General features: G+C 28.5%; 1 protein-coding gene across 3 annotated transcripts in view; it reads left to right on the forward strand.

The window, feature by feature from the left end:
- Nucleotides 1–13,607, forward strand: part of LOC123269956 (protein madd-4) — a 257,068-nt gene extending 243,461 nt beyond the window's left edge. The window contains exons 10-23 of one of the 3 annotated variants that reach the window (XM_044735906.1): nucleotides 1,681–1,822; nucleotides 1,908–2,001; nucleotides 3,454–3,833; nucleotides 3,901–4,030; nucleotides 4,119–4,329; nucleotides 4,506–4,816; nucleotides 5,457–5,584; nucleotides 5,653–5,820; nucleotides 5,894–6,075; nucleotides 9,295–9,384; nucleotides 9,528–10,980; nucleotides 12,528–12,700; nucleotides 12,787–12,940; nucleotides 13,031–13,607. In XM_044735906.1, the coding sequence (XP_044591841.1) occupies nucleotides 1,681–1,822; nucleotides 1,908–2,001; nucleotides 3,454–3,833; nucleotides 3,901–4,030; nucleotides 4,119–4,329; nucleotides 4,506–4,816; nucleotides 5,457–5,584; nucleotides 5,653–5,820; nucleotides 5,894–6,075; nucleotides 9,295–9,384; nucleotides 9,528–10,980; nucleotides 12,528–12,700; nucleotides 12,787–12,940; nucleotides 13,031–13,131 (3,717 nt within the window). In that variant the 3' untranslated portion in view covers nucleotides 13,132–13,607. The remainder of the gene's footprint in view (nucleotides 1–1,680; nucleotides 1,823–1,907; nucleotides 2,002–3,453; nucleotides 3,834–3,900; nucleotides 4,031–4,118; nucleotides 4,330–4,505; nucleotides 4,817–5,456; nucleotides 5,585–5,652; nucleotides 5,821–5,893; nucleotides 6,076–9,294; nucleotides 9,385–9,527; nucleotides 10,981–12,527; nucleotides 12,701–12,786; nucleotides 12,941–13,030) is intronic. The other 2 variants (XM_044735908.1, XM_044735909.1) reach the window with 2 other exon arrangements.
- The last annotated feature ends 953 nt before the right edge of the window (nucleotides 13,608–14,560 follow it).

Genomic DNA, 14,560 nt, shown 5'->3' on the forward strand with positions numbered 1-14,560 from the left:
TTGAGCAATAATATTTTCACTATTCAATTTACTATTTGGTCAAAAATCAATTTCGATAGCAGTCTGGAGCTTTCAAGACTTTAATATCCAATATGATTTTATATTCCTTAGAATATAGTTGAGATACCTGTCAAGTTTACCGTACTTTTATTCTTTTATGTCCTCTTTTTAGATTAGAAGACTGATTAATTTTTAAATTTCGTGCGAGACACGACCATGTTTCCGGATTTTCCTCCGGAGATATCAATTTCGGATGGTCTTTTAAACTTAATAAAAATAATTTTCTCATCTCCTTACAACTTTTTGATGCGTAAACTGAGAAGTTGTTTCAATATTCTCATTTTGAAGTAAATTTATAAAAAATTTAAGCTGACACTACGACTTGATTTTTGTTGTAATTTTATCAACGTTTTCTGGTCCATTGTATCGTCAAATATTGGTGCTGTATACTCATGCTCACTTATCTAAGAATTTCTTCGAAAGAGCAGGCTTTTGAAAACGTTTTTTTAATTTTACAAATTACTGTTCTCAATCTATTTTTTTGTTTATTAAATTTTGAAAATGAACAAAGTAAAAATGGTTACAAAATTAAAATCATATTTCTACCCAATCTATTACCTTCAAATTTGATATGAATCTTCCAAGTCTTCCTTTATCGTCTGAATTAAATGTAAAGAATGTTGGAGAGACTGAAAATCACCGAAACCAATTATTCTTTTATTTTTCTTTTTCTTTTAACAATAATACATTACGGCTTTAATTTTATAAATTTTCTTCATTTATGTTGTCCAATTAAATCTTTGATACCAAAAATGTGTTAGACGCATGTTAAAATTATTTTAAAAATTAGACAAAACTATCAATATCATTTTTTCATGACAATTTTATAAAGTAAAAATGGAAAATAAATGAAATATTTTATACTATGAGCACCGCGATTATATAAAAAAATAATAATCTTACAAATATGTTCCCTCAGAGATATAAATATTTATCTTTACATAGATTGTAGAGAAAATGTTTTTATATTATTTTTGTTTGTTTTTCACAGGGCATTTTAAAGTGCCCGTACGCTTGGTTTATTCTCAAAGAAGACACTAAGAGAGTCTGACGTTGAACGAAGGCGGGTGAAAACGGCTATAGTGCATTAAAAAATGGATAAAAAATATTCTTGTATAGGTATAAAGCGTATAAATTCAATCATCTTCCAACATCAAACAACACTTATTTTATCGTTTAGTAATTCGTTTTCAAATAGTTTTATCTTTGAAAATATTAAAGACGAAATTAAAATAGCAAAATAAATAAATAAACATAAACATAATAAGTAAACAAGCAATCAATCAATCTAGTAGGTTTTTATCATTGACAAATGATAATGCATTACCAACAATTTTTACTGACTTGATTTCACGATGAAAAGATATGAAAGCCTCGAAGGGCATTACTTTTATATTATTCTTTCTTCATAATAATAATCCCTTTACTTGAATAAAAATTCAATGAAAAGAAGTTGACAGGAAATGATAAATGTTTATTCTTTTGTAATCAAAAGAAAAACTAATATTCAACCCAGAAAGCTCTTTGGCAGACAGAAAAATCATTCTTTATTATTTTTTATTAGACGATGACTTTTTTTATTAATTTGACGAATGTAATGAATATTAATATTTGGTGTAGTGTTCAGCGACATGCGGAACTGGAGTAAGAACAAGAACCATTGAGTGTAGAGACGGAAATGGAAAATTATCAAATGATTGTGATTCTGCAGAGCGGCCTTATGATAAACAGGATTGTAAAACCAACATCAACTGTCCTTTGTGTAAGTTAATTAACTTAATTGAAAAACTCTGTTATTATTATAAATTATTAATTTTTTTAATTCTATTAATTAATTAATTATTTAGATTCAGATGAGATATCACAACCATTAATGCAGCCTTATCCACCGCCTCCAATGCCCGAGAAATTAATTGACCAGCCAATACCATCCGAAGCTACGTAAGTCCATCCGTTTCTCTTCAGCGATTATAGCATGAATCCTTCCAACCGTAGAGAGACTGGATTAATTATCCATAAAATAATTATGCATTGTGCTTCTATATTTATCATACATTAGATTAAACCCTTCGCTATGGATTATGAAAGTGCTTATATACACTGAAAAAAAAAAAAAAAAAAAAACAACTAATTTGATTGAAAAACAATATTTTCTTCAAAATTTTACTCTTACTTTAAAATATTCAGTTCCCTTAATTCAAAGAATTCACTCTTGAATCAATAAATTAAAACTCTTGGATCAGAAGCAGAAAATTTTCCTTCCAAGAATTTTACGAATTCAACAAGGAAAAATTGCTGTTTATAGTAGAAATTATAGAAGCTGAGCGCCTTCAGATAAAAATTAGAAAAATTATAGTCTTAGAATTGAATTTTTAGAAATCACGTAAAAAGTAGATTTTGAAATTGTTAAATAAGATTTGAAACTGTAAAAATTAATATTCAGAATTGTTATTTATAATAATGTTGTTTAAAACTATAATCTTCTAAGTTTTTCTACCTGAAGCTTCTCTTATAACTACGGAAAATATAATTTTTAAACTAACTCTTTTTCCCCTTATCAAAACACTTAACTGTTTTCAAACAAGGTACACATATAATTTGCCGAAGAATTTATTTCTCCACGATAAAAAGAGACTCATTTTCGTTAAAAATATTACCGAATTATCTAAAATATGCCATTAAAACTAAAAATTACTAAATTTGTGTTACTCTCAATATCATTGAAAAAAAAAAATTTGAATACATTTTAAAATATGTTGAAAAATTTCGGTTTTTGAATAATTTATTTTTTTTGCTATTTCGAAAAGAGAAACTAATTCTTATTCCAAAAACATAAAGTTCTTAGGGGCCGTTCATAAAATACGTTCGCACTTATGGGAAGAGGGGGTGTCGCTTACCGGGGGAAGATGTAACAAGGGGGGGTTAAGGGGTCTAAGGAAGCGTGACGGTCGCTACTCATCAAACAATTTTACAAATTTTTTCTCAGTTTTCTTTTAATTTTATTTTTTTATTACTAATCTATCATTTATGACGCAATAATTATAGGGATGTCGCACAAAACGTGACAGGGCGACGGAGGGGGGTGTTTAAAAAAGTCAAATTTCGCATAACGGCGAAATAACCGGCCTGTTAGAAGAAAATAAAATTATTGTTAGTTTTTAAAAATTGTTCTTGGATAAAGAAATTGATTGTATCGATCGAAGATCTTAGTTTTTTAGACCAAGATAATGAGATTTAGAAGAAGAAATTTTTAAAGCAAAACAGCAAGCTGTCTTCAAACTAACTTTTTTGGATCAAAATTATTTCTCTTACATTTTTTGATCGGTGTCTATTTATATATATTTATAATCATAATTACAATTATTATTATTGTTGTTGTTGATGATGGTGTAGGTTTATAGCTGATGAATGGTCTACATGCAGTGCAACGTGTGGTGAAGGCATTCGTCATCGTGAAGTTCATTGCAAGATATTTCTCGAATTTAGTAGGACAATAGCTAAACTCCCAGACCGTCAATGTACTGGTCCGAAACCTGTGGAAACAGAGAAATGCATGATCCGAGCATGTGGCCTGATGGAAAACAATCTCTCGTATAGAGTTGACACTGTTGGAGACAGCGGGTACGAGGAATCTAACTTGATGGATTCATTTAGATCTGCCAGCTCGGATGAGTATGAAGGCAGTGTCAAAGTTGCTACTGGTAATTCTGGACAGACGACTTATTCATGGAAGGAAGCGGGGTACAGCGCTTGCACTGCTTCTTGTCTCGGAGGTATTGTATTGTATTTTTTTTTTTTTATTTAATAATTTATAAGCTTACATTTTTTTTTATTCATCAGGAGTTCAAGATTTGATTATCAATTGTGTCCGAGATGACACTGGTAAAACAGTTATTCCACTTCTCTGCACCAAAGAAACAAAACCCGAGTCTCGAATTCGTACTTGCAACGACCACGCCTGTACCCCACGGTAAAATTCTCCTGACATCAGTTAAAATTGATCTTGATTTCGCAGAAAGAGACTGATTAATGAAAATAATTTGTTTATTCATTTATAGATGGAACTATAGTGATTTTTCACCGTGTAACAGTCCCTGTGGTATTGGTATACAAACGCGAGACGTCACTTGCATACACGAGGTAGCGCGGGGTCCTGGGAATACAGTGGTAGTACCAAACCATATGTGTCAGACGCCACCGCCAGTTGACAGGCAGCATTGCAACGTGTGGGATTGTCCACCCAAATGGCAACCCGGAGAATGGGACAAAGTAACGATCTCACCTTTAATTTCGACCCAATCAATTCCATTAATTAGAAATTGCGCATATATATGTAATCCTATTCACTTATTGATTAAATTCTGTTTCGTAATAGCTCCATCCTGCAAGAATTCCGAACAAAAAAAAAAAAGATTTCAATTATGAATTGTAATTATAATTTACAGTGTTCTAAAAGCTGCGGAGGCGGTATTAAACGACGTCAGGTTGTTTGTGAACAAGTAATGGCTCAAGGTCACAAGCAAATTCGTCCTGACCGAGAATGCCAAGGAAATAAACCTTCATCTGAAAAACCATGCAACACCAGATCTTGCTATGATATTGGGTTGAATGTTCAACCAGTGATATTCAGTCAGAATACGACGTTTTATCAGCGGGATCCTGAACAAAAAGTTGATCTCAAAATTGGGGGGACTGCAACAGTATTTCAAGGGATACCCGTGGTCAAAATTCGTTGCCCGGTTAAAAAATTCAGCAAGTATGTTATTATTATTGTTTTTTTTTTTTTTATTATATAATTAATTAATTAATTCAAGAGGCTGGCAATAGCCTAGTCGGCTCGGTGCCCGCTTTTCGAAAGAGTGGGACCCGGGTTTGATCCCGGCACGCACCAATATTTTTCAGTGATTATAATTAAAAATATGTGCGTTACATTGCCAGCCTCTGAAAGTAGCAGAGATAGCCGGGCGGCACACGTCTGACTTTGGGCGACCACCCAGTTAAGCTACAACTTAATTGGGTGACCACTCTAGTCAACGTTGGCTAGCACGAGGGATCTCTACACACTAGGAGAAGGGCCTAATGCTCCAGTGGTCGATAAAGAAGAGTTCCTTATCAATCACTGTAGACTTAGCCCAGCTCCGACTGTACTATCATGGGTTTTCTCTGTGGTTTCCCCATGATTCTGTTCCAACAGCCTGAGAAGGTGAGGTTCAGGGTGAATACGGTACAGAAAGCACAAGTCAGGCCACAGCCGCAAAAATAAAGAGCAGTAACCAAGCAAAATCATTAATTTTGAGAAAGGCTTGGGGTGTAAAGGGGTATAAAAAGCCTATACACTAGAAATTCATAGAAATAGAAATAGAAATAATTAATTAATTCAAATTGCTTATGCGTAGGGGGCAGATTATTTGGACAAAAGACCGTGCAGAATTACACAAATCTCGAAAGTATAAAATTAGCCGAAAGGGAGCTTTGAAGATAATCGATATTGGAATTACTGATAGCGGCTCATATGCATGCATTGGTAATTCAACGTACTATCAATTTTAATAATATAACCAAGGATTAATTAATAATATATCGATTTTATAGCTGGACAATCGCATGCCGAATTACGTTTAATAGTGAGACCTCGAACCAGAGAGCAAATGAGTAGTGAAGAAATTTTACGGTTTGGTAATACTGTGAATCATCGACAGGATGTTAATTTGGATTCGGGAGGCGCAAGTTCTGGCGAAAATTTACAAATCGATCGCGCTGGTAATTATTACATTATTAAATTTAAAATATGCATATTTGTTATCATTTATTAATTTAACGGCTAATATTATAGCACCAGCTTATCAAGGCGCCTTTTCATTCGGGAATGATGATCTCAGTCACGAATCACGACCTGAAATACCTTCTGTAGGAAAACCAACTAAAAAACCCCGAAGGCCTAAACGTCCAAAACCAAGTCCTCCAACATCGGACGTAATATCCAATGGAGAGTATTCAGTAACGTCAATTCATCAGGTAAATGCATTACGTATTGTCATACTAAAATAGTTTTATAAATCTAATGAATATTGAGTGACAGCTAATCAATACAACGTTTTATACCAAAAACTTATTATTGGCTTGTGTTCCAAATATATTGGGATGAAAAAAAAGTTGCATGAAATTATAAATACATTGTTAAAAATTTTTGTAAATTTACAAATGTTACAAAACAAAATCTTAGTAAAATTATAAATCAGTGTGTGGCAAATACAATGTACAATACAATTCGAATAATTTACCAAAACATATGTTAGGAAACTTACTTAGACGAGTTGTAATTTTACAAAATTTCATGTAATTATTCTACACGTATTGTAATTTCACCGAACCTTCGTTCTATTTTCGATAAAAAATTTTTAAAATTTATAAACGTTGCTTGTAATTTGATTTACGCTAGTTTTTTGTAAAGTTACAACAAAATAGTGAAACTCAAATTACTATGAGGTGATTCAAAGTTTACAAATATTTGTTTTATTTTTACAACTGTGACTTTTGGAAATTCCATGGTGCATAGTGTAATTTCATAAAAAATATTTAATATTCATACACGTTTCATAATTTTACTAAATCATTGATTAATTTTCAATAATGAGATTTTGAAATTCACAAACGTTGTTTGTAATTTCATTTGCTACATTTTTTTTGTTGTAAATAATCTTATGTAACAAAAGAAAAACCGTTTTTTGTTCTCTTTCATTAATTTTATGCATTTTTTATGCATTATTTAATATGTCATATATTTAATATTTAATAAAAAAATAAAAATTTTTAGTTTCCACCGACTATTTATCGTCAACTTGAATTATTTATTTTAATGTTCATAAACAATTTGTGAGAAATTATTTTTAAGTATTCCAAATAGAGATTTTTGTTTTTATTTTCTTTTGTTCTTGAAAATATTTGTTCGGATTTCGATGTTTATTAGGATTTTTTAAATTTATTTATAAATTTTTTTTGTTTTTTTATGAAGTCTAAGTTCAAAAAAGTTCCAAATTTTAAGTATGAAGATGCCTTTGTTTTCAAGTAGACTGGTGGAAAATTAGACAATAGTTTTCTTCATGTCTATTTTTGCTAAGTTTTAGTCTATGAATTTTTATTTGTATAAGTAAATTCGACGCACCATCACTTTTTTATCAATATATAATATGCTTCAATTTTATGTAATATTTAATTACTTATAAATTATAAACAATGTAAAAATTAGTTCTTTGCCATCAATACATTGTGTTAAATAACATAAATAATAAGTCGTAATGCTTCATCAACAACTAGAATCAGGAGGCACGCGTTGTACCTCAGTCAAGTACACGTTTAGCTTATAACAATGATGAGATGTTAACTAATACCTATGAGTCATTTTGCGTAGGGCATTAGGTATCGGTCTGGCAAGCGCGCGGCCCGGTTTCGAATCTTGGTTATGGCAGATACGATTTTCGCTTTATTTCTATAGTCAGCGAAAGTTAGGTGTAAATAAAGTATCAAAATTCCGAAATTTTTGAGTAAGCGCTCCATAAACTGAAAACAAAATAAATGATAGAGCAAATTTTTCTCTTTAAATACTTTAACTACATATACATATATTATCATTTTTATCTCGGGGTACTGAAATCACAAAACATTTTGAAGAGAATTTGTTTGAAGAAATTATTATATTTCTATTATAATATTGTCAAATTGTCGATAGATTTTTAGTAAATTACAAAAAGTGCTTTGTAATTTTCCAATACAAGAGTAAAAATTACCTGATTTATAATATTACAAAACTGTTTTAAAAATATACTTCCAACGCATTTTTTGTAAAATTACCATAGAAATTTTTAACAGTGTAATATTGGCCTACACGGAAAAAAAATATCGCTCTCAGAGCCATACTGTAATGCTACTGTAGCTATCCCTACTTTACTAACTGTTAGATTCTTATTAGAGCCATTTAGTAGATCGCTCTGACAGGAATACATTAGTTAGCTAAAATAGCTAAACCGTATACCTGGGAGAGCCAAACGGAATTGCTGAGAGAAGTAAACGCCTCGCTGTAGTCTCAGATTTCGCGCGCAGTCTTATGTGTTGACATATTTCATAACCTCAAAAGTATTTGTTTTGTTTAACGTGAATTCACTGATGACTACCAAATAAAATATTATTTATGGATTGATGCAAATTTATTTATTATATCGAGTAATAAATTAATTTTATAATAATGGATAACTAATAAATTAGTGCATAGCTTATGTTTTTTTTTTTTTTTATATTTTTAAACAAATTTAAACTTAGTTAAAATAAAAAAATTATACTGAAAGTTTTTTTTCTAATTTTTAGATATTTTTTTTTTAATTGTAATTTTCGTATATTTATTTATTATTTTTTAAAAATTGTCTAACTTCTGATTATAATTTTATTTAATGACGTTAAAGTTAACAGTCACTTGATAATTTTTTAATTTTATTTAACAAATAAATTTTTTCTGAAAAATTATTTTTAAAAATTTGCATTTATAATTTTTTAAAATTTCTACATGTCAATTTTTTTAAAAATTTTTTTTACCATAATTTATTTGTTAAAAAAATTCTAAAAATTATTAAATATCTGCTAAATTAATTTTCAATTATATTTATTAGTGATAAATAATATGGAACCATGTTTTTATTTAAATTATAATTTATTATGATAATTATCACAATTTTTTATTGACCTTTTTTATGTCATTTAATTTAATTTTTTTATTCAATCAAAATTAAATAAATAATTTCAAATTCATCAATTAATAAATATAATTTTTGAAATTATTATTTATAAATATTATTATGTATTGAAATCATTATTTATAAATATTGTTATTCAGTTAATAGATATTGGTACGTGTGTATGTGGTTATGTTAGACGGCGCCGTTGAAAAATGTAGTTAGCGATTCTAGATAACTAAAGAATTCCTACCAGAGCCATACAGTATTGCTACTGTAGGAAAACGTTTTGCTGTCGTAGCGCTCTACGAGTAGCTCTCTAGTAGATGGCTCCAGTAGCAATATTTTTTTTTCCGTGTACATAGATACAATCAAATAAAGTTCACTATAATTTTAGCTCAACCATTGACACTTTTACTTCCTTTCTACCCTAAAATAATTTCTTCTTATCTTTCTTTAATTGCTGCATTTAAATTTTACTTGATGGAATGGATTTGAAAATATAAATATTTAGCCGGGTTATCATGAGTCTGTTGAATCTACAGCTTCTTCTAGTGCTTCTCGACTTACACCACATTTCAGTCAATTAATTTCTACCTTGCAGGTGATATTTATATTTATATTTTACAATAAATAATTAATAACTTTATTTATAATTATTAAATACTATTTTATTCTTCCTAATCATTTTTCAAACCCATTTTCTTAAAATAATTATTATAACAAATTAATCTTTATAAATTTCAGTCATATTGGCCATTCCAAAATGGTGGATCGTCTAATCGAGGGCACCGAATGGCGCCTGAATTATCTCCCAACGATTTTCACTCGAAAAATACCCTCGAACTGAATACAAAAGATCCTAAAGATAATGACGTACATATACATTACGACAGCGTAGACAAAGATTTTGATATGTTTGGACGTAATTCGGTGATTCCTGACGACAAATTTGGACCGGATGAAGAGCGCATATTCATTGAGGACGAACCTTATGATTTTGACAGCGCTATATCTTCAATGAATGCTTGGGACAACAGGAAAAAGTCAACCGAATCGCTTAGAATTTACAAACATCGATTCACGACGGAACAAACTTCTGATTACTTTGAAGAGTCTTTGAGAAATATTAAAAACCAAAATCTCAACAACAATGTTGATAATTATTTGAGAAATGAGCGAGGTATTAAATTGAGTAAAAAAAATAGCGAAAAAATTTACTCGTCAACTGAAACTTCTACTATTGACATCTATTTCCAAGGCCATACTGATGATAAAAATAAAATTACGGAGATTTATTCATCAACAAATCCGCAAGAAAAAAGTTACTCAGTAGAATCTCAAGATAAGAATGATTATTCTAAACCTCATCATAGTACTACTGGTACCTCTCCAACTCCAATTATAAGTAATGACAAATCAACAATCGACTTGGACAAAATTGTAAATTATTCTGTCCATACGACTGTTAAATCAATAGTTAATGATAATGTTAAATTATCAACAGAATCTTTGACGATAAAATTACCTGAAGATGATGAAAAAATGTTTGACTCCGGTAGCGAAATGGAACAAATAGAAGATTCATATGAAGAAGAATTGATAAAACAAAAGTTATCTAAAAATGAAACAGCAAAATTGTCAACAAATCACAGTGGAAATAATTCAAAAATTTCGAGTGATGAGATTGCTCGAGAAAATGACTCAGAGAACATCGATCACGGAGCGGTTGAAGTGTTGAGTAATGAGGATACTACGGAAAAAACACGGCATTCAAAACATAAAAATCACTCTCATAACTCATTGAAGAATAAAAATTCAAATCAACCATTAATACAAGTGGAAACATTGACTTTTGACATAAACGACACCACTGATGATACTTTCAATATTTTTACTAAAGAAACTAGTGAGAATTTAGTATTTGAATGGGTTACTACTGAATGGTCTAAATGTTCGCAAACTTGTGGAGGTGGTGGATTCCAAATGAGAGGAGCTCAGTGTATGGTTCGTTCAACAAAGCCAGCTAGTAATAACACACGAGTTTCATCGAGAACTGTAATAGGTGCTTCGCTTTGTGAAGATGCTGGTTTTAACGTACCGGCAAAAGTTCGTCCTTGTGGCTTAGAGAGATGTCCCCAATGGCATGCAAGTGAATGGACCCCGTGTGAATCATCACGCTGTTTTAATTGGAAAACTGGTAAACACCCAACTTTTTTACTGACAAAGAACACTATCAACAACACTATTAAAGTTACTTCATTGATCTTTGATCATTCTATTCACTCATCATTATCCGTCTGATAATTATATTTAAAAGCTATTTATTAATAAGATATATTATAAAGCATACGTTATTTTAACTATAGAAGTTTTTTTTTCTTTTTTTTTTTTTTTTTTTTTTTATATAAAATATAACAGTTAGTAATCATTTCAAATAATATTTGTTTGCTATTTTCATAATTAATTTGAAATTATTTTACTGTTTTTATTCAATTCGATTCGAAAAAAAAAATTTTTTTTTTATTAAAAAATGATTCGAACTATAAGAAAATTTTTTTTAATCACCACAATTAATTAAGAAAAGAAAAAGCCTCAAATGAGTAATTTTTTACGGCGGTTTTCAAAGGTGGAAAAATAATTATACCATTTAAAAATCTTAGCTTCATTTTATTAGAACTTTGAAGTAGAGAAGTCATTTATTCCGTTATTTCAACAATATGGCGACTGTAAAATATGTTTTTAAACGTCTTTGGGGTAACCGGAGTGCTGTATTTGTCATATATTTCTAATTAAATAATTTTTTTCAATTTCTGACTGATACAGAAAAAAAAATAAACATACAAAATTAAAAATGAAGTAAATCGTCTGATAAAATATTATAATTTTTTTGACAATTTTTATCTCAAAAAAAAAAAAATTTACACAAAATCTTTAAAACTTTGAGTTCATCTTTGCGATAACAACAGAAACAAAAGCCTCCCAAAATTTCAGTCGAATCGATCACTAACTTTCTGATATACAGCCTAAGCAGTATTTTCAAAAACAGTTTCGAAATAATAACGTTCAAAGTTTTAGTACAAGAAAAAATTAGGGCTCCGGTGCATTCGAGGATGTCGATAACTCTGTAAATAAGTATTTAATATTTAGCTTTGTCATGTTGTCAAAATACTCTCAATGTATTATGTTCGAAATACAACAAAAATAATTCATGCTTCGAAAATTGTAAAGCGTTTTCTTCATTTAACAATTTGTACTTGAAAAGCAATATTTTCGATGAAAATTTTTATCCCCTATAAATAAGATAAACGAATAACGAAAAAAGCTTTGCTAAATCAATGAAGTAGTTATAGATGTTATTTGCATTTTGTACTATTTCTATTTTTATATTGCTGTTTAATTTAAACGGCATTAAAATAACTTTATAAATGTCATAATAAGAAATAATTTAATCCAGTAATTTAAGTTTATCAAATTATCATTTGTACATTTATAAAATCTATAATTATAATAGAATTTATGCATTCAATAACAAGTCATTTTTAGCTTATCTATTCTGAAAGGTTATTCAATCATATATAATTTCTATTGTATGTTTATATTTGTAAGAATTTTTTTTGGGGTAATACGTTAGAATACCTTCAAATTACTTATTTTTCCTCATCTCAAAAAAGTATTTAAAATTTATTGACTTCTGTATTCACTTTTTAAAAGAATTGTGTAATAATTAAAAACTTTATTTTTTAGCAATGCAAAGGAGAGATGTTACTTGTCGTTTAATTGAAGACGCAGTTAACGGCTCAACAAACGCGACTATTCTTAATACCGATAAATGCGACGACGCAATAAGACCACCACAAAGACAAGAATGTTATAACGATGTCTGTAAAGGAGTTTGGAGAGTAGGTGAATGGTCGGAGGTATGAAAAATATATTAGAAAAAAAACGACTTCGTATTAAAAATTTAATATAATAAATACTAAATGAAATTTTTTATTCTATCTAGTGCACAGCATCTTGTGAGGAAGATGGCATTAAATATAGAATTTTACAGTGTGTATGGTTTGGAACAAAAAAGCCTGCAGGTAACGCATGCCGTGATATACCTAGACCTCCAGTTATGAAAATTTGCAAAGGTTCTCCGTGTCCTCGAGTACCTGGTAATTCATTAAGTATTAATATATTTTTCTAATTATTATTTATGACTATAAATGTAAATTTTGTATTGATTGAATTTTTTTTCTATTTAGAAGACTGCGAAGATCATTCGCCACTATGTACCAGGGTTAAAATGATGAATATGTGCCGAGTACCGCTTTATCAGAAACAATGCTGCAAATCTTGTCGCTAAGCATAAAGTAACAATTAATATAAAAATAAATGTCAATATTGACAGTAATTAGATAATTACTTGAAATGAATTAATAATAATAAGTAATAGTATATGATGGAAAACAACAGTCGAAATGCCAGAATATTAATATGATGGATAAATTATAAAATATAAATATAAATAAAGAAATAAATGACTTAAATAAGTCATTTTTTAGATAAAAATTTATTTTACGCACACTTTAAACATAGCACTTATACCTTTAAAGGAGTGAATTTACCTCGTGTTTTCTCTAAAAATAAGTATTGACTTATCACTTTTCTTCCTTGCATTATTTAATTTGAAAATGATAGGAAGAAGATTATCAGAAAAGATATTAAGAGAATATTGTTAAAGTTCAAAATAAATTGAAGGGTACTTAATTAATTAGTTTATCCTCAAAGGAGTATGACTATGAATTTAATATATTTAATAAAATTAAAATATTAAAAAATAAAAAAAAAACATGGTAATTAAAAAATTGAAAATAAAATAAAAAAATATTTATAATTGATTTTTATGGCTTACTAAAATAAAAATCATGGATTATTTTATTTCACAACTTTTACTCTCTATAGATAAAAGAATGGTTTTTTTATTAAGACTGAAAATGATTAATTAATACAAATAATAATAACTTTTAATGGAAATTCTGCAGGGCATTAGATAAATTAAATTTGCCAGTAAAATTCATTATTTAATTATTTTCACTACATTCCGCGAGTACAAATTTAATTATGTTATTATTATTGTTTAAATTGGTTTTATTTATTTTTGTTATATTTCTACATTAATTTAACGCATTTTAATTTATTTAATTATAGAAAATCGCTAAATTAATACTTCACAACATAAGAATATAAAAAACAAAAAAAAATACATAGAATAAATTATTACTTGCCTACAAAAAAAAATCCTAAAAATAGTTTCTAAGCAATAAATAAAATAAGTAATGTAATATAATAATAATATTTATAATTTTTAGTGAAAATGAGTTTTTTATCAACTTGAATTGAATACAAAAATTGAGTTTACAATTTTATTAATTTACATTATATATAATTAATTAAAGGATCGAATGACAGATTTACTATTGTTTTAAATTAAAACATAAAATTTATAAAAATATGAAAATTAATAATTATGTTTTTCGTAACATATATATTTAATAATTTATAATTGACGACATTTACTGTATATAATACGATCCCTCTATGTAAAATGAATATTTAAGATTATAAGTGAATAAAGAGTAATATTGTTAATTTATACAATAATACTCAGTAATTTAAAAAAAATCATTACATCTTTATGTAAATATGTAACTGTCTACTCATCAAAACGAAATATAAATAAATGGAAAGTATATCTATAAAGATAATTTAAAAAATAATAATTATTATTTCAT

The sequence above is a fragment of the Cotesia glomerata genome, linkage group LG7 (assembly GCF_020080835.1).
Source record: "Cotesia glomerata isolate CgM1 linkage group LG7, MPM_Cglom_v2.3, whole genome shotgun sequence".
In the NCBI taxonomy this organism is placed as follows: Eukaryota; Metazoa; Arthropoda; class Insecta; order Hymenoptera; family Braconidae; genus Cotesia; species Cotesia glomerata.